The 25,857-nt window shown below is 47.9% G+C and overlaps 1 protein-coding gene across 1 annotated transcript; it reads left to right on the top strand.

Annotated features, from left to right (window-relative positions):
- The first annotated feature begins 1,623 nt into the window (after positions 1-1,623).
- Positions 1,624-25,017, top strand: LOC115092829 (myb-related transcription factor, partner of profilin-like). Its single transcript, XM_029604166.1, has 5 exons — positions 1,624-1,739; positions 2,778-3,171; positions 5,035-5,247; positions 23,949-24,131; positions 24,775-25,017. The coding sequence occupies exons 1-5, from the start codon at positions 1,624-1,626 to the stop codon at positions 25,015-25,017; spliced, it is 1,149 nt and encodes a 382-aa protein (XP_029460026.1).
- The last annotated feature ends 840 nt before the right edge of the window (positions 25,018-25,857 follow it).

Below are 25,857 nucleotides of genomic sequence, written 5' to 3'. Positions count from 1 at the left end.
AGGAGAAGGAGCTGCAGCCGCTCCAGGGGGGGAGGCGGATTCTCCCCCCCCCCCCACCCCCCACGAAGAGACATCACCATCAGCGGCCACCTCCCCGGGCAGAGGCACGCCCCGGGCCTTCCCCTTGCCCCCCCCCTCCCCATAGGGCAACCTCCCCGTTTTGCCCGTGGGGTCAGGAACATGGGGGCACACAGGGGCCAGCCTTTGCTGGCCCAGGGAGGCATTCATGGCCCTCTTGTGCCTCATCGGCCCCCCTCACATCACCAGCGAAGAGGCCCATCCCCGGGGGCATGTTCCCCCGAGGATGAGCCTCTCACATATGGCCAATTCCTGGCGTTCGTGAGGGGGGTCCAAGAGGGACTGAGGGCTGTGAATGCCTTCCAGGAGAGGATGATCCGGAACATGGATCGGATCACCAGGGCTCTACAGCTGCTTGGCGCAGCTGTACGGGTCCTGGGGGATCTGATCCGTTGTCGGTGATCATCCTCTCTGGTCCCTGCCTCCCTAACCTCACGGGAGTTTTGTTTTCTGTAAATAGTTTTGCTCCTTAGACCACCCCTCCCCAACCTTTTTTGTTTATTGTAAATATTGTAACATTTTATATGGTAGCCTTACAATACAAGTTTTATTAAGCAAAACGGTGTGGTCATTTCAGGTAAGGGTGGAAGGGGCCCATGTATTGTCCGAGTGTTGGAGGGAGGGAAGGAAGGTGGGAGAGGGAGGGAGGAAGGGAAGGAAGGTGGGAAAGGAGGGAGGGAAGGAAGGTGGGGAGGGAGGGAAGGAAGGTGGGAGAGGGAGGGAAGGAAGGAAGGTGTGAGAGAGAGGGAGGGAAGGTGGGCAAGGGAGGGAAGGAAGATGGGAGAAGGAGGGAGGGAAGGTGGGAGAGGGAGGGAGGGAGGGAAGGAAGGTGGGAAAGGAGGGAAGGAAGGTGGGAAAGGAGGGTTGGAAGGAAGGTGGGAGAGGGAGGGAAGGAAGGTGGGAGAGGGAGGGAAGGAAGATGGGAAAGGAGGGAAGGAAGAGTGAATGTATGAGGCAACATTGACGTGAAAGGGCTAGGATCCAGTCCCAGCAGAGCATCTCACCATTCAGCCTGGAGAACCATCCCATAGACTGTAGAGGACATGTGCACCTCGCCCATAGACTATACTCGAGATGGCCGCCTCGCCCATAGACTGTAGCGGAGATGTGCGCACCACATCGGCTTCAGTAAAGTGTATGGATGAGGCGGCCATCTCGAGTACAGTCTATGGGTGAGGCAGCCATCTCAAGTACAGTCTATGGGCGAGGTGGCCATCTCGAGTAGAGTTTATGGGCGAGGCGCACATGTCTGCTAGAGTCTATGGGCGAGGCGCACATGTCCACTAGAGTCTATGGGCCAGGCGCACATGTCCGCTAGAGTCTATGGGCGAAGCGCACATATCCGCTAGATTCTATGGGCCAGGCGCACATGTCCGCTAGAGTCTATGGATGAAGCGCACATGTCTGCTAGAATCTATGGGTCAGGCGCACATGTCCGCTAGAGTCTATGGGACGGCTCTCCAGGCTGTTTGGTGGACTGCTATAGTGGGACTGGATCCTAGTCCTTTCACTTCAACGTTGCCTCGCCCATAGACTGTACTCGAGATGGCCGCCTCGCCCATAGACTTTACTGAAGCCGATGTGGCGCGCACATCTCCGCTACAGTCTATGGGCGAGGTGGCCATCTCTGCTACAGTCTATGGGCCAGGCGGCCATTTCGAGTACAGTCTATGGGTGAGGCAACGTTGAAGTGAAAAGACTAGGATCCAGCAGTCCCACTATAGCAGTCCACCAAACAGCCTGGAGAGCCGTTCCATAGACTCTAGCGGACATGTGCGCCTGGCCCATAGACTGTACTCGAGATGGCCACCTCGCCCATACACTTTACTGAAGCCGATGCGGCGCGCACATGTCCGCTAGAGTCTATGGGCCAGGCGCACATCTCCTCTACAGTCTATGAGACGGTTCTCCAGGCTGTTCGGTGGGCTGCTATAGTGGGCGGACAATGCAGTGACATACAATCATGAATAGATACAAAGCCTGGATATTGCACCTCAGAGAGGCTGCTGAGAAGCAGACTACACATGTTAGACAGCGAAGGTCCCCCTTCATATCAAACACTGGTGACCAGTTATCAGACAGTATACACAAGTATCCCCGATTAAAAACAGGTCCCCTTCAAACACTTCAGTAAATCGACCTTACCTACATTTTTCACTCTCTGGATCCTACATCTGATGCAATCGAGTAGTATGTGCAGAGACTTGGGAGCACTGCAGCCTACAGAGAAGGCCAACTCAATCATGGCCAGCTGCTAATCAGCACCTCCCACACTCTGTAGGGCATTGACACAAAGTGGTAGTTCATTACCCGTAATTACCTGTTGGGAGGTACAACAGCACGCACATGTGGCATATATTGGTTAATGGCTGCCCACCCATCTCTTTGATAGGCCATTACGTCCAGCTCCATTGAGGTACTTAGGTGGCGCGCACATCTTCATTAAAATCAAGAGGCGGCGTGCACATTTTCATGAAAATCAATAGGCGACGCGCACAAGTCACCCAGCGCGCACATATACCGCATCAATTTTAATTATTGGCGCACTTACTTGCTATTCGCGCTGATGGGATTAGCTGTGCATGTAGGTTACGCCCCACTGGGGAGGGCCATGTGCAAATTGGGCTCACTTTAAAAAGATGGCAGGTCCACTCACTGGGCATCTTCACCATGGCTCAAGCACGTCCTGTTCTCCTCAGGAAGTCGAACTTCATGCCAGCTGAGGTTGACATGCTGGTGGATCATGTTATACGGCACTGGGATCTGCTGTATGGTCCATGGTCTCATACAGTGGGTGCATACAGGAAGGAGCAGATCTGGAGAGGGATCAGGCACGCTGTGCACTCCGTGTTCCATCAGAATCGCAGTATTGGGGAACTAATGCATAAGTGGAGAGATATGAGGAGACTGGTAAAGCGCAAGCAGGCCAGGCGACTTGCTGAGGGAGAACGGAGCCACATAACCTTCTCAGCCTCTGAGCAGCTGATACTGGGTAACATCTCGGAGGCAGCTGTGGGTGGCGTAGACCAGCTTGACACCATGCGCCGTGTAGAGCAGCAAGGTAAAGAGAGCTACAACTTTGTCAATTCCCCTGTAATCCTATCCATGTACCTACTCACAGTATAGCAGCATATGTCTTCATGTACCTATTACTGTTAACCTGTATAGCCAACACTGTGGCCATTTCAGGTACAGCACTCAGTATCCAGGATTACAGCCAGGGCTGCTGTACAGATGTATGTACCAAGCCAGCACAAAGCATTGCAGAGCTCCACTTTTGGTAGTACACTAGCAGGACAGTGTGCACTGCTCTGGTAGGTGTGAATTAGAGATGTGAATCGGAACCGGAATCGGTTCGGATTCCGGTTCTGATTCACATGTGGGTTTTTTTTCATCAGGCCCAATTGTGGTTTTGTTTATCGGCTGCGCCCGAGCCGATAAACAAAAAACCCACCCTCCCGACCCCCCAAAAACTTTTTACAGGTACCTGGTGGTCCAGTGGGGGTCCTGGGAGCGATCTCCTGCTCCAGGCCATCCTCCCGCTCCCGGGCCATTGGCTGCCACTAGTCAAAATGGCGCTGATGGCCCTTTTCCTTACCATGTGACAGGGTATCCGTGCCATTGGTCGGACCCTGTCACATGGTAGGAGCACTGGATGGCCGGCGCCATCTTGTGCTCCTACCATGTGACAGGGGCTGACCAATGGCACCAGTAGCCCCTGTGACATAGTAAGGGCAAAGACTATCGGCGCCATTTTGAATACTGGCAGCCGACGGTCCGAGTGCAGGAGGTCGCTCCCAGACCCCCGCTGGACTTTTGGCAAGTCTTGTGGGGGTCAGGAAGGTCCCCCAAGACTTGCCAAAAGCCCCTGGTGGTCCAGTGGAGGTCCGGGAGTGATCTCCTGCACCCCCGGGAGTGATCTCCTGCACCCCCGGGAGCGATCTCCTGCACCCCACCCTCCCGACCCCCAAATGTTTTTGGGGGCATCGGGAGAGTGGGGGAAGCTAAGGGGTTAGTTTTAAAGGGTCGGGGTGGGTTTAGGGGTTATTTTTGTGTGACGTTTTTCCTGCCCTCCCCCAAAATGATAAGGGAACCCCCACGATCAATAACATGGGGTTTTCCTATCGTTTTGGGGGAGCCCCCGATTTCTGACGATTTTGAAAATATCGACGATATTTTCAATCGTCCGAAGCCCGATTCACATCCCTAGTGTGTATGGTGATGCAGTATATATGTGGTCATTCAGCAAGCAGTATAGTATACAGACTGTCTTACAATATTTAGTGCATGTTAGTTCTTATGGGCAATGTAGACTGTCCGAGTGTCTGCTGGTGCACATGGGTAAGCAGGCACACAATGCTGGCTTTCAACATTGTCAGCAATGGGAGGGTACAGTTCTATGGGAATTGATGTGAGGCATATGATCAATGTCACCTGCTCAGTATTGGAGGTTCAACATTGCAAAGGGGGCCTCTCACTCTTCCTCCCCCCCCCCCCATTCCCCATGTCCCCCCTTCAGCCCCTTCCTACCCTTCCCCTATTGTTTGCCTTCCAACTTCCTCTAGCAGACATGCCTACTTCACAGGTTCCATAGCATATTGCACAGGTCATGTGTCCATGGAATGCATAAACAGTGGGGCTCGATTAGGTAGAGGGTTAAAGTGCAGTTCCTATGATAGGGCTCTCTGTTCTAGCTCTGCCTGGTAACTTACCACATTCCATGCAGCACACTGACAACCCTCTGTGTCCAGAAGGGGTTGTTGGGCAGATGCTACATGGTGTGGTTGACGGCCCCACTATGCCACACATGATACCCCAGGGGCGTCATGACAAGTCCTATGTGACTACCACTGGAGTATTAGTCAGGGCTGCTACTGTAGCATGTATCACGTATGGAGTGAAGTACATCACACCCCTATTGTCAGTGTGCTAATTCCCATATGCTTTTCAATTTAGGGGAGCCAGATGATGAGCAACCCGGACCTGCACCTAGACGACCCCAAAGGCTGTACCGGCGTCTGTGGGTGGTCCCTGACTCATCGGAATAGGAGGAGGGGGAAGCCCGTGAACACATGGAACAGCCTGCGGAGGAGGAGCAGCAGCAGCGGCAGGGAGAGGAGCCGGAGGACCCACTGGCTGAAATGCAACCTGATCGGTAGCAGGACAGCAGTGCGTCGGACCAGCCAAACCCCGACCCGTATACCAGGCAGGCAGAGAGACTGTTACAGCAGGGCGCCGGCCTCTTGGACGCCATCTCTGGCCTGTCTGATGTGGTGCAACAGGAAGCAAGTTCCCTCCGTCGTACTGTCAGGGAGGGGTGTGACGGGATTCAGGTGTGCCTCCAAGACCTTTGCCGGGCTACTGAGCAGCAGACGGAGGTTTGGAGGGAGATGCTGCAGCGGCTGCCTCCCGTGCAGCCGCAGCCACCAGCGGCTCCATGGCCTTTCATGTATTAACCTCCACCTTATGGGCCTCCATACCCATGGATGCCACCTGCCCGTGCAGAGGCGCCTGGTGTAGTACCGCCACCTGCGCCTCAGCCTCTTCCAGGCTATCTGTGGATTGCACCACCACCCCCGCCTGCACCTCCTGTGATGCTTCTACCACCAGGCCCAGAACAGCTGTTGCCCCTGGCTATTCCTTCCTGTAGCCATGCCCTGGATGTGCCCCAGGCACCTCTGCCCTCTGAGGATAGTGTAAGCAGTGGGAGGAGTCCCCTGCGCTGGAGTACCCGGGTGGGCCAGTCTAAGCTTCCTGATGGTCATAGGAGAGGACGGCCGAGGAAGTGAACTGTGACAAGTTTTCAGTTGTTCCTTGTTACTTTTATTTAATTATCACATTTTTCACACTTGTTAATAAATGCACATTTATCACCTATGGAAATGGCTTTCTATGAAAGTGTTCCTTTCTCGTATCGCCCGCCTTTGGCTCAAGCAATGTATTTCGTCCAATTCCTCCATGGACAGCTGTATGTCCTCATCCTCCTCATTCTCTTCAGGGGCCTCCTCTGGTACAGGGATGTGTCTGTTAAGTGCCAGATTATGTACAATACAGCAGGCTAGGAATATCTCACACACCTTAGAGGGGGAGTACAAGAAGCATCCACTGGATCTGTCCAGACAGCGGAAGCGTGATTTCAGGATGCCAAATGTTATCTCTATGACAGCCCTGGTCCTACGGTGTGCCCTGTTGTAGCGAGTCTCAGCTGCAGTGTTGGGGCTGGCCATGGGAATCATGAGCCAGGATTTCAGGGGATAGCCTCTGTCACCTGTAGCATAAGAGAAAAACAGAAGGTTATATTACATCTGTGCTTCACTGGGGTACAGCTCACAGGGCTTACAAACCGAATGCCTACTGTGGCACCCTACATATAGTGATTCTACTAATATAGGTGGGTGCTGTTGTTGGTTGCTGTACTACCTAGGAGCCAGCCCCCAGTGATGTGTCGCAGCTGGAACTCTTCATAGATCCTGGATTGGGTGAGAATGTAGGCGTTGTGGGTGGATCCAGGAAAGCGAGCCACCACATTCGTGATGAGGCCCTTGGCGTTGCACACCACCTACATGTTTAGTGAGTGGAATCCCTTGCGATTGCGGTAGATGGCCTCATCTCCTCCTGGTGCCCTTAGGGCCACGTGGGTGCAATCAATAGCTCCCAAGACCGAGGGGAAGCGTGCTATTTGGTAGAAGTCTCTCATGGTTCCATGCTGTTCCTCTCTTCCAATGGGGAAGGAGATAAAGTTGTGTGTGAGGTGGCACCCTGAGTGATTCCAGACGTCAGGCCAAGCGGTGTTTGGAAGGTGCTGGTAGCCAGAAATGCCAGGAAGGTACCTTGATGTGTACAGGCAAGGCATGGTCCCTTTGCGTGAGGGGTTGTAGGTCACCCTCTAACATTCGGCAGAGGGACAGTATAGTCTCCTTATCAAATCTGTAACGGGTCATTACTTCCTCCTCAGACAGATCGAGAAATTGGGTGTGAGTCCTGTAGACTCTGTGTAACGGGTACCGCCTCTGTATCAGCAGTCTTCTCCTCCTCCTCCTCTCTCTTTCCCTTCTGAGCCTTATGGATTGCAGGAGCCATATTGCTGCTGTGAACATGTGTAGACAGGGAATTACCAAGGAATGGCTGGCTTTAGACGCTCTGAGGCTCTCTCTCCTACCATTATACGCACATTAACGTTGGCTATGGGAAACACTTCTACTGTCCCAGATAACACTGGTTACTCCCCCACGGCCTCTCCTTTCCACCTTCTGCCCTTCTGCCAGATGTCTGGCACTTTACCGATGTCAGACAGCAGCCGCAGACCCTTCACTCATACCTTGCGCACACAAAAAGCAGTAGTAAATATACGCACGTGAACTAGGAAGCGCGTGCCGGTGGAGTTATGCGTGTCGCGCGTATGTTCGGTCTACGCCCAGACACGCCCCCGACACGCCCCTTTTTATTTGCGTAATGTTGTGCGCGCAGGGCCACTTACGCGCACAAATACCTCTATGCAAAATTCGGATTTGCACGCCACTGGCGTTTACGCGCATAAGTGCCCGTTTTTGCGCACGTACAGCTTTGAAAATCTACCCATATGTATTACAGAATTGTAAGGTGTTCCAGGTGAGCATCAAAGCACATCTGCGCATATGCACAAATCATGATTCTCACCTTCAGCAGAGGGACTGGTCGAGGCACTGTTAAAACCAAAGCAGAATCCTCAGGCAGTGACGCCATGCTAGTAGGATAAGCATGGTGGTGGGGCCAGGACCAGCAGGATCAGCATGATGGCAGCAGAAAGGCCAGGGCTGCCCAGATTAGCGCAGTGGTGGCAGCAGGTCAAGGCCGGAGGCTGGTGTGCCACACAACATTTTTGTTAATGCAGGTGTGCCTTGTGCTTCAACGGTTGAGAAACACCAGTCTAGATAATTATTGATATTTTTTCCTGACTTTCATCATAGTCCAGATTCCAGTTAATGCTTGCAGGTCTGCAGTGTATTAATGTGCAATATGTACATGCATGTTATCATTACCACTGGTTTCCCAGCAGTAGTTAATGCTAACATGTATGCAAATGACCCAATTAAAAAATAAAATTATTTAAAGAACATTTGCATTTTAACATTTTCTGCGGAAAGAATATATGCTAATTTTATGAAAATGAAAAGCAATTGCATTTGGAAATTTTCTGGAAAACCCATATCTCTTGTTAAACCTCTTAGGTGCATCCAGTTGCTGAGATACTTTATTTTTTAATTGGGTCATTTGCATACATGTTAGCATTAACTACTGCTGGGAAACCAGTGGTAATGATAACATGCATGTATATATTGATAATGATAACATGCATGTACATATTGGTAATGATAACATGCATGTACATATTGCACATTAATACACTGCAGACCTGCAAGCATTAACTGGAATCTGGACTATGGTGAAAGACAGGAAAAAATATCAATAATTATCTAGCCTGGTGTTTCTCAACCTTTGAAGCACAAGGCACACTTGCCTTAATAAAAATGTAGTTAGAAAGTTACATGACTTTATGTCATGCATAAGCCATCAGAGAGGGAACAAATTCCAAACACAAGCAGAAGCAAGATTCATAAATGTACCCTGGAAACTATACAGTTCAGTCAGACTTTCTTCTATGGATGAGTACTACACCATGACCAATAAGGACCCCAGACTTGCTCGTAACCCTCCAGATAACTCTTTTGCAGATAAGTCATCTTCTCCATCGATGCTGTCTTCACCACTACTGTTCTCTAGTGATCCATAATCGGAGATTACTTTCAGAAAAAAGCAATAGTTATTCGAGCCGCAGTGCACCCGATTATATTGTATTCTTTTTTTTTTATTGTTGTTGATAATTTTGAAAATTAATAAAAGAAATTTAAACCTAAAAATGAGAGCAGTCACTATGAACCAGGCAAGGTCACCCTGTTTCATCGCCCCAAAAGAGACAATTGAGAAGAAAGAAAGAAGGAGTGATTAATCACAACCAGTGTTTCTCTTCTGACCAGAAGCCTCTTACCAAAGAACATTTCCACCACATATGTATGTAAGAGGCAGCTGTAACCCATCCTCACCAACAAAGAGGCTGGAATTATTGAACTTGGGAAAATATGGGGGATACCTATAGCACCTGTGAAATAACTGACATAATTCTGTAGATTTATTGCAGATAATAAGCTTACAAACTGAAGTCCAGATAGCATGCCAATCATCCACATGCACATTTTTTGGATGTTCTAAATTGATTTGTGATCTGATTTGGCCTCTTATTTGATCTAAATAATGTTACCCTACCTCCCAAAAAAACCTTCATATTATTTTCCCATACTGTTTCTCAAAGTTTTATGTAGCTAAGTATTTGAACTGAAATATTTAATTGGGGAGAAAAATCAATAAAGACACTGGGGGGTAACTTTCTAACTACCCCATTAGTGCAAAGTCCGTGGATATATTTCTCCTGCTGTTTTTCACCTATTTTCAAAATGAAAACAAGCACCTACTTTCAATCTCTAGAACACTACCCAAATACATTTACACCTGTTAATTTGGGTAGGTATATTTTTTTGAGAAAATGCATGTGCATGCTTTTGAAAATTGAAATTAAGCACAGAATTGTAAATCTTTCCTTACTCCTGGAAAAGTCTCTTCTCACTGCAGGTAAAGTTATGCATATAGTGGCACTATGCACATACATTTACCCATACATAGGAGGATTAATTTTCTAAAAGCATTGTTTTATTTACAGAAATGTATTTAAAAATTACCCTCCCTGTGTGGTTTAAAAATTATTCTGAAACAAATCCAAATATGGAAATTACCAAGTTTGGTTAATATTGTTACTAATTAATTTTATGAAACAATGAATTTTTAGAAATGGAATATTTTTCAAGGAAAAATAAAACATGGGAACATTTTCCACCCCATATCTCTGGATTTAACATAACCACCCCATCTGACATCATATTGATAATAGTTCAACCCCCTTGTGCAAATGAGGTCTTGTGGTCCCAACTGCTAGCAGCCAATAGCATTGCAATATGTAATTGGAAAGAAAAATAGATAAAGAGTGGTTATCTGAGTTGCTGGTGACTAAGCTATGCAATCTCACAGTAATTTAATCTTAGAGGATTTGTACCACAGGAGTAAACTCAATTTAACTTCATCAACCTCTTAAATCCTTTGAGTGGCTAAATAAATTATTTCATTGACCTAGACCTCTGCATTTAGAAATATATCTTCTTTGACCAGATAATTAATTTGTTAAAATTGATGGACTCTGCATCAGTGATGGCCAACACTAAGTGCCTCATTTTCCAAGCCGCTCGCACGCGATAAGGGACCTTTCGAACGTGAAAAGTCCCTTATCGCGTGCGATACCAGGATGGGGGCGGAGTCAGGGTGGAGTCGTCCCTGGAAGAGGAGGAGTCGGGGCAACACCGGGGCCGACTCTGCACTGACGCCATGGACAGTGAAAAGGTAGGTGCCTTTTCGCTGCCTATTTTGCTCCCAATAGCTACACCTGCGATACTTTAGAAAATGAGGCCCTAAGTCTGCTTTTTGTTTTGATTCCAGCTTCCTTACTTTCAGGGTCATGTATCAAAATGCTATAAGGTGTTAAGGGCTTATCACATGCGAAAAGTGCCGTTAACGCATGTGATAGCACCACATCGTATAATGCGATGCAAATCTGAAAAAGAGGAGGAGTTAGGAATGGGTTTACCATTTTGTAAAGCCCTATTGCATGGCTTTAACACTGATTTTAGCTACACCTTTTTCAGTAGTGTTAAGCTGTATCACCTGTTGCAAGGTTTTTTGTAGTTTGAAGCTCCCAGACTGCCAACCTAGCTATGAGAGAGAGAGAGAGAGAGAAAGAGAGAGACCCTCACACTAGATAGGTATTTATATCCGTATGGGAGGCCCACCTAGTAATTTGAGGTGAGGTTTAAGTATTAGTGTAGGGGTTAGGGGCCACTTTCATTCAAAGTGAGACATACAAACAGAACAGTGCTCTCTAGTGAAGATTTGATGACCCTCGGAGTGAGGACACTCACCCAAAGATGAGATTTGTGCAATGTTCTCTCAACCTAGTATGATGTTTGTATGTTTGGTTCCAGATCTATGTATGTGCAATAAAATGGTTAAATGTATGGATGCAGAAGTAAACACTTAAGAGTTGGTAGGCTGTATAAACCTGGGCAATCACTGTAGATTGCCCAGGTTTATACAGATTACTGAAGTCCATTGTCAGACTTTAGTTTATACCTATTCAATGTGAATATCCAGGAGGCAATTTGAAGCAGTTTGTTTAAAGATCTTGGGATATAGCCACAGCCAATGAGTGTGGCAACATTGACAATTGATGTTTCACTACCAGAGCCTATGGCAGATAGAATGGATGTGCATTCAAACTGTTTTAAACAAGGTGGGGATGTGTGTTCACCCTTGAACTTTGATGGACAGGCAGCGTGAAATCAAGGGAAGGAAGCATACTTCTATAGCTTCTAATCATCTGAAAATCAATGGCAGAGCCAGCAATAGTCTACTAGAACTTGCCAGCCTTCAAAGATACCAAAACCTGTTCTTCTAGCTCTGTAGTTGTGAAGTAAAATACATGGAATCACAAAATCTCTACACTATTGATCATGTGTGTTATTACTTGTTTGTTTCACGTTCTATTCATAAGTTGTGGCCATGTTGTCTCTGTGTTCATTGGTAAGACATCATGCCCTGTGTTATGAGTCTTGATATGAAGATGAACTAAGTAGAAGATTTGGGTCAGGTGTGATGGATCAGGGAGGAGGGGGAAGAACAGCACTGTGTACAGATGACAGTGTTGAGAAAAGTTTCAAAAATGTGTCTTAAAGAATACAAACTTTTCAAATGATTCTACTTCACCTCCAACCAATTGCAGTTGTTCAACCTAAGTCCTTTCAATTAATGCCTTATGTTTTATTGAAACTTTATTTATTTTATCCCCATTTTAACCATCTTTGATCATGGTCTACTTGCATGTGTAGATGGCTTTAAGAGCTTTTCCTAGCCTGTTGGAAAGGCACCTTCTCCAAGACATAGCCCCATTGCCATTCGATTATAGCAGGGCCATAAGAACATAAAATATGCTATACTGGGTCAGATCAAGGGTCCATCAAACCCATCATCCTGTGTCCAACAGTGGCCAATCCAAGTCACAAGTACCTGGCAAGTACCCAAACATTAAACAGATCCCAAGGTACTATTCCTTATTCATTAATAGCAGTTTATGGACTTCTCCTCTAGGAACTTATTCAAACCTTTTTTAATCCCAGTTATACTAACTGACAAACCACATCCTCTGGCAATGAATTCCAGAGCTTAACTATGCATTGAGTTTAAAATATTTTTCTCCAATTTGTTTTAAATGAGCTACTTGCTAACTTCATGGAGTGCCCCCTACTCTTTCTCTTATCTGAGAAAGTAAATAACCGATTTACATTAACCTGTTTAAGTCCTTTCATGATTTTGTAGAATTCCATCATATCCCCCTCAGCTGTTCTTCTCCAAGGCGAACAGCCCCAACCTCTTTAGCCTTTCCTCTTAGGGGAGCTGTTCCATGCCCCTCATCATTTTGGTTACTACATTACTGCAAATGGCCGCTGTGCCTGGAGGCTCCGGCCCCGTCCTAGCCCGCCCCCGGCCCACCCAATCCCCGCCCATTTTTTCAAGCCCCGGGACATTTGCGCGTCCCGGGACTTGTGCGCGTCGCTGAGCCTATGCAAAATAGGCTTGGCGCGCGCAGGAGGCTTTTAAAAGGGTTACGCGCGTATATTACACGTGTAACCCTTTTAAAATCCGCCCCTTAGTGTTAGCACTCCAGAGCTCTGCCTGCTTCTGGGGACCTGCATATAGAACAGAGAGGATTTCAGAGAATGCCACCCTTGAGGTTTTGGATTTCAGCTTTTGACTTAAAATCCTAAATTTGGCTTCTAGAACCTCCATCCCACATTTTCCTATGTCATTGGTGCCCATATGTACCACTACAGCTGGCACCTACCCAGCACTTTCTAAAATCCTATCTAGGTGAGATCTATCACCTTTGCACCTGGCACTGCTGCCTTTGACATGCTAGAGATGTAAAGTTCCTTTATGGAATAAATGACTGCTTCATGGAGCAATTGGTTCAGGAACCAATGAGCTATTTTAGATCTGATTCTTAGTGGAATACAGGATTTAGTGAGAGAGGTAATGGTGGGGTCACTTGCAAGTGATCATAATGATAACAAATTATACGGAAAGCTGGAGAAATGCCTTTTTGAGAAAGAGAATATTCCAAATGGATCCAGATAAGGTCAAGTGCATCCAAGACTGGCTGTAACTCTCTGGTCATCATGCCCTGCTAAGATTCTGTAGAATCCCTAGTTATGTTTAGGTTGCTATGGGAGTTGGAATGTGTACAATTAGAGTCCTTTAAATGTATAGGTGTATTCCTAATTAATCTGGTAGTGATCTACAAGGGGATGATTAAACTCTCAATAAGGGCTGGTGCAATAGTATGTTTTTGATAAGAGTCTGATTGATTTTTAATGAGAAAGTGTCTTTTGACTGTAAATTAAAGGATGAGCTAGGGTTGGGTGGGAGGGAAAGACAGACACTAGAATTAACTCCCTTTGGCTTGCTTATTATCTCAGACACACACAAACTCCAAGGAATATACCCCACTATTTCACCTCTTTCCAAACTTTTTTAAGTCCTAAGATTTCCCAAAGCTATACTAACTGACTCACTTCAACCACCTGCAAGTTGATCTTCTCTCAATGGATTCAGAGTTTTCAGTTTCATGCAGCTTCCAATCCTCTTCTACTGCAAAGGGTGTGGGGCCTCTGAAAGCTGGGGCTGTGGAGTTTGAAGCCTGGATCACTTGCTGTGACCTCTGGAGTCCTCTTCCAGGAGATGCTGGGAACAGTATGCAGATGAGCCTTCTGGTCCTCTTCTACTACAAAGGGTGTGGGGCCTCTGGAAGCTGGGGCTGTGGAGTTCAAAGCCTGGACTGCTGTGACCCTTGGAATCCTCTCCCAGGGAATGCTGAGGGCAGTATGCAGATGAACCTTCCAGTCCAGCTGGGCCTTTGCTTTTACTGTGCCAGGACTGGGCACCAGCTTGCATGCTGCCCTCTGAAGCCAGGAAACTAATATGCCTAGCATCTTGTGGAGAGGTGATCCTAGGCTTCATGACTCTAGCTCCTCAATTGGCCCTTCCAGTGGTTATTTCTCTTGATAACCATGAGTTTCTCACCCTGGCACTAGTTGACTTTGGTGCCGGGAAAAACTTTATAATGAAAGCCCTCGTCAGCCACTTACATCTTCCCGTAGTTCCCAGGAAGATGCCCACATCATCTCTTCCATTTATAGGGAGCCTCTCCCCGGCTGGATCACCATGGCTATGGCTCCCTTGCTCCTCTGCACTGGTATCCTACATATGGAGAGCATAGTATTTCATGTCATTGATAAGGCAGTACACACCATTGTTTTGGGGTTATCCTGGCTGCAACTTCATTCTCCTCACTTTGACTGGGTTTTACTACAGCTAATGAGCTGGGGCTCCCAGTGCCACAACTCATGTCTGCAAACCATTGAATCACGACTGCCCTTCGTGACAGCCTTGGTAGGGCTGCCTCCCCAGAATGCCAAGTATACCAATGTCTTCTCCAAGAAGGAGGCTGAGACCTTGCCTTCCCACAGGGTGTACAACTGCGCTATTGATCTGCTACCTAACACTGAACCACCTCGAGGGAGTGCTTATTCCTTGTCAGCCCCAGAGACTAAAGCGATGTTTGAGTAAATCAAGAAAATCATTGACTGGGTTTCATCATACCCTCCATGTCTTCTGCTGGAGCAGGGTTCTTTTTAATGTCCAAGAAAGATGGATCCTTATGCCCCTATATTGATTATGGGGCTGAACGCAATAACAAAGAAGGACCAATATCCTTTACTGCTCATCTCCTAGCTTTTCGACCCTCTCCAGGGATCTAGAGTATTTTCAAAGCTGTGCCTATGTGGGGCCTATAGCCCAATTTGGATCAAATATGGGATGAATGGAAGACAGCTTTCTATACACGGGATGGGCACTACGAGTATCTGGCGAAGCACTTTGGGTTATATAATGCCCCCACTGTATTTCAGAAAATGATTAACAAAATTAGAGACCTCTTTTATGTTTGTGCCATCATGTACCTTGATGATATTCTCATCTTCTCTAAGGACCTTGTTTCCCACTATCAGGATGTTTGCCTAGTTCTTCAGAGAATATGAAATAACAAACTATACGCAAAGCTAGAGAAATGCCTTTTTGAGAAAGAGAGTCTTCCATATGGATCCAGATAAGGTCATCCAAGACTGGCTGCAACTCTCCGGTCATCATGCCCTGCTAAGATTCTTAGGCTTTACTAACTGTTACCAGAATTTCATTCCCAACTACTCCTAGATTGTGGCTCCACTCACAGCATTCACCCGAAAGGTAGGCAACACCAAAGCCTAGCCTTCAGACGCACTTACAACATTCCTACAAGAACTGTGCCTCCATCATCCTGACCCCGCACATCCCTTTATCCTCCTCGCTGGAGGTAGGATCAGTACTGAGTCAACACTCCAATATTGGGGTCCTTTACCCCTGCTCATTCTTCTCACAGAAATTCTCCCCCACAGAACGCAATTATGGATCTGGGAACAAAGAACTATTTGTCTTCAAGCTTGCTCTTCAGGAATGGTGCCACTGGCTCAAGGGTGCTCAACATAACACTACCATTCACTGTTACGATCCTGTCCGTGTACCCTATCCTGTGTACAGGCCACCTATCGCCACTGACGGGGCTCTGCCGCCACTGCTGCTGACGGGCTTCGTTCCTACGGCTCTGGTGCCGCTGAAGATGCCCTTCCTTCTTGCAGCCTGGCCCCGTTCCCGGGACCTCTCTCGTGGCTTTGCCGCTGCCACTCTCTTCCTTCGTGGCAGTGAGCCGCGCCACTGATGCAGCCCTCAGCAAGTGGGGAAGTCCCTGTCAGGATCCCTGCCTGCGGCATGGAGCCACTGCCGCTCTCCTCTTCTTTGGGGCAGGAGGACATCCCAGTGTAGCTCCTCTTTGCGGCAGGAAGCCACCTCCAGCCTGCCCTCTCTCCTTCATGCGGCAGGACACTGCTGCAGGCCTCAGTTCCTTCTTCTTTCATCCGGTATCTCTCTAGGTACGGGAACGCGCCTCTTTGTCTCATTTAAAGGATCAGCTACAGGAAACAGTCCACGGCCCCACCGGATGAAATCTTCAGAGCACTTCCTGGACCAGCCTTATATAAAGGCCCTGCTTCAGTTCCTCAGGGCCTTCGAATCGGCTTCCAATGGAGCCTTCCAGCTTCCATCGGATTCCATGCTCGTCTATGTCTCCTCTTCTCTGGTCAAGGTCCTCCGTGGTCTGCTCCTGACCAGATGACTTCATGTTCCATGTTCTTCTTGTTCCCGATGTCTCAGTTTGATGTTCTGGGTCTCGTCCCTCATCGGACTTTCTTTGTGGTATGTTCCAGTCCTTGGCTTTCCCTTCTTGAAGCCCTGGAGTCTGTACCTAGATGTTCCAGATGTCCAGCTGACCACTCATCCAGATGTCCAGATGTCCACTCATCTAGATTCCAGATGTCCGATGTCCTTGTGTCCGGAGGTACCATTCTCTTGTGTACCGACATCCTTCGTTCCAATTCTGATCCTGACGAATCCGTGAGCAGCCTTGCCATCCACTGGTCTTCGTCTCCAGCCGACTTTTGTGGGAGTAAATCCGTCTCATTTGGTGTCCATCTTCGGGTAACGAGTCCCCTTCCAGCTGGGCCTCCCTTCAAGCGCTGTCTGGATCCATTTTTCCATCCTGTGCATGTCCCTCTCTCTGCATGGTCCGCAATCAGCCTCTCAGGTTGTACTTGCTCACCTCCCTCGGGACGTGTCTTGGGGCTCCTCCCTGAGTTGCCCCATGGGCCAAGGGCTCACTCTCTCCCAGGAGCCGGTGATTGCGCCTCTGTATCCCTCCCTAGGGCCTGCTGGGCGCGTTCGCAACATTTACACCGATCACAAAAAGTTAGAACATTTTCATCTTAGTCAAAGACTGAATGCCTACCAAGTGTGTTGGTCACTGTTCTTCGCAAGTTTTGACTCTGAATTGAGGGACGGCCAGCTACCGAGAAAGTCTGAGTGGATGCCCTCTCCCAGTCCTTCCTGGCAGAGGACACCCTGGATCCACCCAGGCACACTATTGATCCGGCTCAGATCCTTCTGGCCTCCACTATGACCATTCCACCAGGGAAGTTGATTGTTCCATGAAAACTCTAAGAAAAAGTATTAAAGTGGTCCCACGATTCCTGTGTCGCAGTCTTGTGCCGCTCCAGAAATACTACTGGTGGCCCCAAATGCAGAGAGATGTCCGGGCCTATGTGAACTCTTATCCCACCTGCGCACAGCAGACATCCTTAGTGGGATGACCCTGGGGGTTGTTATAGTCATTGCCAGTCCTCAGGGAACCCTCGACCCATGTATCCCCCAATTTTGTGGTGGATATCCCCCTCTCTAATGGCTGCACAATTATTTGGGTTGTAGTCAACCTGTTCTCAAAGATGACTCACTCTATTCTTCTTCCTGGCCTTCCTTCAGCACCGTAGCTAGACTGATTATTCACTCTCCACATCTTCTGCCTGCACGGCCTGTTCAAAGATATCATCCCTGATCAGGGGGCTCAGTTTACAGCCAAGTACTGGTGCTCCCTTTGTAAAAAAATCAACATCACCCTGGATTATACAACGAAATACCACCCACAAGCTAATGACCAGTCCAAGCGGACCAACAAGATACTAAAGGTCTTACCTAGAGTCTATGTGTATGATCGCCAAGACAACAGGGCACACTTCTTCCATGAGCAGAGTTTTCCCACAATTCACACATCAGCTCTGTCACTGGGTCATCCCCTTTTCAAATTGTGTATGGAAGACAGCTGTCTCCCCCGTTACTGATTCCATAGACCGTCCCCTCTCCTATGGCCCAATTGACTGCCCAGGAGCTCCAGTAACTCTGGGTAAGCACTGAAGAGATGCTCCAGAAGGAGACAGAGAGGGCCAAAAGAACCACAGACACCCACTGTAGATCTGCACCAACATTTAAGCCAGGGGACAAGGTCTGGCATAGCACCCATCATATTTGACTCCAGATGCTGACCATGAGACTCACCCCCCATTACATTGGGTCCTTCCAAATCACCCACCAGGTGGGTCCAGTAATCTACCAGTTGCACCTACCAGCTTCCTTAGGAATTCACAATGTGCTCCATGTTTCCCTTCTCAAGCCTCTAGTTCTCCCGTGGCCCTTCAGGAAACCTCCCAAGCCTTAAGAGTTATCCTTTGAAGAAGATGCTACCTACCGGGCAGAAGAAATCCTGGACGTCAGATGTCGAGCCAAGAGGTGGGAATGCCTGATATCATGGAAAGGGTATGGTCTGGAGGAGAATACATGGGAGCCCGCTTCCAATATATTGGACAAAAACTGCCTGAAGGAATTTCATGCCTCGCACCTCAAGAAACCCAAACCCGCTGGGGGGAGTGGGTTAAAGGAAGGTGTACTGTTATGTTTGATTTACCATGGGTCCATCCTGAGCCCCTCGCGCTTGGTCCGACCCGGACCAATTTTGATAGTCTCCTTACTGCGCAACAGATCCTTCCAGCCAAGACATGGCCACCCACCATGGCATGGTTGGGGCAACATTGATGCTGCCACGGGTGCTGCTGCAGAGCCTCCCTAGGCGTGCGTGCGTGCGAGCCTGACTTGCTGTGATTTAAAGAGTCTACAACAGGAAATCCATCATGGTGCCCTCTGATTACATCATGAAACGCCCTCCAACACCTCGGCAATAGGCCGTCTTCTTTGGAATGGAAAATTGCCTATGCATTCCTGGATCCTGATCTAGGCCTCCTGGTTCCTGTTCCACTGTGTGTCGCAAGCTTGGTCTTCTCCTGAGTTCTCATCTTCGTAGTCTGCCTTCCCTCATCTGTCTTCAGCATCTCATCTGACCTGGTGTTCCTCTTCTCCTTGCATCTTCAGATTGGACTCCTGGACTTGACTTTGGATTATACCTTGATGCTGATTAACCTCTGCCTGCCTTTGACAACTGCCTGCTCATCAACTTCCTTGAATGCCTACCCAGACCTCTTCCTGAACCACAACACTGAATGAACTCCCACTGTCTCTGCCCAGAGCCTGCACCAGTCTCTGCTGGCTGCCGCCTGCCTCGACCACTGTTCGTACTGACTCCATTTCTCTCTGTGCTGGCCAGTTACACCCTACACGATGGATCTACATCTCCTCAGAGGCCCGCGCATACGTCCAGCCAGCCATGGAACCCGAGGGCTCAACCACAAGGGAACAAGAACATAAGAACATGCCATACTGGGTCAGACCAAGGATCCATCAAGCCCAGCATCCTGTTTCCAACAGTGGCCAATCCAGGCCATAAGAACCTGGCAAGTACCCAAACACTAAGTCTATTCCATGCTACTGTTGCTAGTAATAGCAGTGGCTATTTTCTAAGTCAGCTTAATTAATAGCAGGTAATGGACTTCTCCTCCAAGAACATATCCAATCCTTTTTTAAACAAAGCTACAACAACTGCAATAACCACATCCTCTGGAAACAAATTCCAGAGTTTAATTGTGCATTCAGTGAAAAAGAACTTTCTCTGATTAGTTTTAAATGTGCCACATTCTAATTTCATGGAGTGCTCCCTAATCTTTCTATTATCCGAAAGAGTAAATATCTGTTTCACATTAACCCGTTCTAGACCTCTCATGATTTTAAACACCTCTATCATATCCCCCCTCAGCTGTCTCTTCTCCAAGCTGAAAAGTCCTAACCTCTTTAGTCTTTCCTCATAGGGGAGCTGTTCCATTCCCTTTATCATTTTGTTCGCCCTTCTCTGTACCTTCTCCATCGCAACTATATATTTTTTAGATGCGGCGACCAGAATTATACACAGTATTCAAGGTGCGGTCTCACCATGGAGCGACACAGAGGCATTATGACATTTAACATTTTATTCACCATTCCCTTTCTAATAATTCCCAACATTCTGTTTGCTTTCTTGACTAGTATTGGTGAAGTTCCTGTTGGGCATCTGCTCCAGCCAGCTCCTCTTGTCAATGGTGGGGTCTACATCGCTCCTCTCTGTGGGTTGCGCCAATTCTATCTCGGTCCAAGGGTCTACTCCCACAACAATGGGTTGGTTCTATACCTTCTAGATACGGGTTCAAATCTTTCATCTACAACTGACATGCCTTGGAACCTTGAGCAAGTCACTTTACATCGTAATGCATCAGACCGATGCAATGTAGTGCAATATTAAGTCAGAGGAACTGAAAAGAGGAGAACCAAAAAAAAAAAAGTCATCTTTTTCTTAACCCACAATGATAACCAGCTCACCTGGGCACCCAATGCCGAGAAGGGGCTAGGGAGACACAATTTTAATTAGCGCCTACTTTTTACAATGGCAGCCTATTTAAATATTAAATCAGGTGCTCGGGAGAGGTGGTTCGGCACACATTAAGAGAGCAGGCACTCAATCATGCGTGCCCATTTAATGCGTGTCGATATTGCATCAGCCTGTTAGGGCCTGATTTACTAGGACTTTTCTCCCATCCTGTTTTGTATGTGAAAATGCTAGTAGGTCATGCCTTTAGAGCGCAAGCTTTACAGATAAGGGACTCCTACCTGGATGTATTTTTAGTATAGCACCCTGTGAGTGCTGTGTATATGTTGAAATAAAGTTAAAAAAAAGACCTAAGCACTAATAAATTGAAAACATTTAAAATCTTATTTTTGGAAACTGAAAAAGACCACTATAGATTGTGGAAGAAATGATTCAGAAGAAGAGCTCAGCTTTAGCAACAAAGATGAAGAAAGTCCTTCTGAAAGCCAGGAAGGGAAAGAAGACAAAAAATCTGATGAAGAAATCCATTTACAACTTTTTCTGTCTGACAAGGAAAATCCTTCACTGGGAGGTAGCAATATGAGCACTGAAAAAAAGATGTGATGGCAAACACCCAGATGCTGACAGAATTTCTCTTTACACATTTCTACTTATCATTGGTTCTTTTCCTACAATCAATACCACTACATTGAACTTTCAAGTATTGTTGTTAGTTTTGATTCTTTCCAGGGAAGTAGCTGCTAGATATAAATCTTCTGTGAAGGTTTTGGTGACCTACTGTGTTTCATAGCTTTGTAGTGTAGAAACAGAACTCCCAGTTTCCTGCACACGATTTTTCAAGGTTCTGTGGCAAGAGCTAGAGAATTCTATGTCAGGTTGTTTGAAATTCTGTGACAATTATGTGGCGAATTTATATAATATTGCATATTTATTTATGTATTTATTTATTTATTGTATTTGTTTAAAGAATTTCTATACTGTCAATCAAAGTTCCTAAGCGATTTACAATTAAAAGCTTCTATAATATTAACCAAAAAGGGTAAAAAAAGAATTTACAAAGAATAAAATATCTAAAAAATACAAACAATAAAAAGTAATAAAATAACAAAGCTAATAAAAACATGACATTTATAAAACTTAAAAAACATTAAGCCCTCTATTCATTGCATGATAGTAGACATTCCGTTTTATATTTCATTACAAGAGGTACTAGTCATAGCTCTAACTATGTAAATAAAGTAATTTTTTAATGTAAACTATTCATATTGCTTGTTTTCAAACAATATTTAAAATACAAACAAATAAAAAATGTACTAAGTACAAAAATCAACAATTTAACAAGTTCATTTTTTCAAATTGTGTTAGGGCATTATCGTGAGCATTAGGGCATTATTGCATTGCGAGATGCAAATGCAAATTTTTTAAATGTATTCAAAGGGGAGAAGTTTATGAAAATGAGGGGCATTAACACAGTGTGTGATAGCAAAATGCAAGTTATCGCATGTTTTTAATGCTGTAAGTTACCTACACCTTTTTCCTGGCATTAAGCTGTGTGATATACCCAAAATGGAAGCTGTGATAATTATTTTGTGAATTGTGTTTTGGGGGAGGAAGAGAGAGAGAGGAAAAGAGAGAGAGAGATCCTCTGGTGTGACAACCATAATTGTCATCTATTTATACCACTATAGGAGGGTCATCTATAACGCAAGGTGAGGTTTTGGGTTTTGGGGTCAGTTTTACATGCATAGTCAGCCATTCGAACAACACAGTACACATCAGTGAAGATTGGATGTGATTTGGAATGAGGAAAGATGCATATAGATGAGATTTCAACAATGTTCTCTCACCCTAGCTTGATAGTACCCAGGTAGAGATGCATCAAGCTAGGGTGAGAGAACATTGTAGAAATCTCATCTTTGTATATCTTTTCTCCTTACAAATCACATCCAATCTTCACTGATATGTACTGTTCTCTTCATACATCTGACTGTGCATGTAAAACTGGCCCCAAAACCCTAGTTCACAACCAAAACTTCACCTTACGTTATTAGATGACCCTCCTATAGTGGGATAAATAGTTGACTCTATCAGGCCACTACAGTACAGTGTGCTCCGACAGAGCACACTGTTAACCTGCCATTGGACCAAACCTAATAGCACCCTCAACATGCAAAGAAGATTACCTCCAGGCTGTTTGTTAACAGATGGGCTGGAGCAAGAGCAGAACTTGAAGGCAGGCAGATTCCTGGCAGTTTTATTGAAAGGATTGAATTAAAAGGTGTTAAAGCTATCAGGAAAATTGAGCCTGTGGCACACGGTACAAATGCATGTTGATGGCCCTATTAGGTATTCCTGCACGATTCAGAAAACAAAATGTGCAGCCAAGCCACACATTTTGCTTTCAGAAATTAGCACCTACCCAAAGGTAGGCGCTAAATTCTTCGGGCACCGGGAAAGTGCACAGATAAGCAGTAAAAACTGCTTTTCTGTGCACCCTCCGTCTTAATATCATGGCGATATTAAGTCAGAGGTCCCGAAGGATAAAAAAAGTAAAAAAAAAAAAAAAAGAAAAGAAAAATTTGAAGTCAGCCCGTGGCTATTAGGTAAAAAATCAGACGCTCAATTTTGCCGGCATCCGGTTTCCGAGTCCATGACTGTCAACGGGCTCGAGAACCAATGCTGGCAAAATTGAGCGTTGGCTGGCAAACCCGCTGACAGCTGCCGCTCCGGGCCAAAAGGAGGCGCTAGGGACGCGCTAGTGCCCTAGCGCCTCCTTTTGCCTGTTTCTACTGCCGGGCCTCATTTAAATACTGAATCGCGTGCACAGGCGAGTGGCCTGTGCGCGCGCCGGGAGAGCGGGCGTTTGCTCGCTCTCCCGCGGACATTACTGAATCGGCCCGTATGTGATTCTCAAAATGTATGTTATAAACTTTTAATTATGAAATGTCATTTCTGTTTTGAATTAGGATATTGCAACTAGGGGTGTGCAGTCCTTAGAAACAAAATAGGAAATAGCAATATTTCCTATTTTGTTTCATTTCATGGGTCTAAAAAAATAATAGAAACAACTACAAAATTTTGTGGCTTTTTTCTGTCTTTTTGTGGGGGAGGCCAAAAAAGCTAAATATTAAAAAATATACCCTGGCTCTTCCCTTTCAGTAAAAGTTTGAACCCTTCTCACCAGCTTAAAGCCCTTGCCTACCCTCCTGACCTCCCCAGGATTCACCAGTAATGTCTATAATATGGGCATCCAGGACCACACTCGCTCCCTTCCACACCCTTTCACATGCCAAATAACCATCATCACAACTGTTTGGGGTAAAATAAGGCCACAGCTTTATTAACAAAGAGGCCCGAGCCCGGACACATTAAAACTTATATCATCCCCCTGTTTCAGCTTCCACCCCAGGCCATCCGCCACTCCCCCGGCAGGATAGCCGCCGCCAGCCACCCGGCTCGAAGTCCCCGCCTCTCACGCCGGGTGTATACTCCCGCCACCTGCCTGCAAGGAGCAAACCCGGGTGGACTCCCGCCGCCAACCTGCAAGGAGTCAGGGCCCCGGGTCTCCCGCCACTTTCCGGCAAGGAGCCCCCATCGCCGACAACAGTCCCAGTTGTCACCGCCATCCACTTCCAGCTGAAACCCCCCATTAACTAACAAACATCAACTATTCTGGCTTGGGCCAACCGCCACCCCTGCTGCGACAACACCCCCCAAACCACAAGAACCAGGCCGAAGGGTGGGTGGGAGGGAAAATGCAAGACCGCCGCTCGCCGTCCGCACGCGCCCGCCTGCTCACGCACGTGTGCCTGCTCTCCTGCTCCCCTATCGCGCGCTGCCTCACCGGCATAGCCTGAGGGGAGGGGGGAGCAGGGCGTCACCAGGCAACGCCTTTCGGCGGCCAATCCCTGCCGACAGCCCGGCGTCCCTGCTCCCACCCCCCCCCCCCCCCCCCCCCCCCCCCGCTGCCCTCTCGCTGACCTCCCTAGGCCCGCCCTATCCCGCGGTGGGCCTGGGCCCACATTATCCTGCCCGCCCCGAGACGGGCTCGGGGCGGGCTTCCATAATATGGGCATCCAGGACCACACTCGCTCCCTTCCACACCCTTTCACATGCCAAATAACCATCATCACAACTGTTTGGGGTAAAATAAGGCCGCAGCTTTATTAACAAAGAGGCCCGAGCCCGGACACATTAAAACTTATATCATCCCCCTGTTTCAGCTTCCACCCCCGGCCATCCGCCACTCCCCCGGCAGGATAGCCGCCGCCAGCCACCCGGCTCGAAGTCCCCGCCTCTCACGCCGGGTGTATACTCCCGCCACCTGCCTGCAAGGAGCAAACCCGGGTGGACTCCCGCCGCCAACCTGCAAGGAGTCAGGGCCCCAGGTCTCCCGCCACTTTCCGGCAAGGAGCCCCCATCGCCGACAACAGCCCCAGTTGTCACCGCCATCCACTTCCAGCTGAAACCCCCCATTAACTAACAAACATCAACTATTCTGGCTCGGGCCAACCGCCACAGGCACGGGCTTACCAAGCCCCGTGACCCCCCAAAGATGCGGCCCCACTTTACCGAGGGAACAATTGCTCGAGGACCTCCTGAATGGAATTCAGGAAGAGGTCCATCCCCAAAAATGAAAGATGGACCCCGTCCCGGCCAAACAGACCCGTGACCTGACCCCACGACCATTCATGCCGAATATGGCGCCTGCCTAGCCTGGCCAACCAGGACCCAATTTGTTGATTGGCCTTTGAACGGCTCTGTCTCCAGATGATCCGGTCACATTCAGCAGGCCGCACGATAATGTCCGACCAACACAGCACCGTGGTCGGCAGCAAGATCGACACGGTCATCAGGTCCTTGCGGACGATGGCAATGAACTGCTTGCCCGTCATGGTCCCCCAATCGTTGCCCCCCAGGTGCACCACCAGGGCTCGCGGCGGACCCAGCCGCTCGTGCTCCCTCCGCACACACGGGAGCAGCTCATCCCACCCCATCCCCCGCCGCCCCAACCAGTAAACTCGCACCCCCCTGCTGGTCAAATCCAGGTGAGGCCCGTAAGGTCTTCCGCAGGCATGCCTGTGCGCCCAGAAGGCATAAGAATGGCCGATTATCCAGACAGACTGCCCCACGGTCGCCGCACCTGCCAAAGAAACAAGCATTAGTAACCTGCACCCCAGGCCCCCCACCCTTGCCGGATGTAACCCTGATACGCCTGGGACCGCCACCGCCCAATCCTCTGAATTGCCCCTCCTGGCAAACCTGCATTAGCCGCCGACGTCGCCGCCCCTATCCGGAAGGAGTGC

This window comes from Rhinatrema bivittatum, chromosome 1, assembly GCF_901001135.1.
Source record: "Rhinatrema bivittatum chromosome 1, aRhiBiv1.1, whole genome shotgun sequence".
NCBI lineage: Eukaryota > Metazoa > Chordata > Amphibia > Gymnophiona > Rhinatrematidae > Rhinatrema > Rhinatrema bivittatum.
The sequence above is the reverse complement of the archived record's forward strand: the minus strand, read 5'-3'. Positions and strand labels throughout refer to the sequence as shown.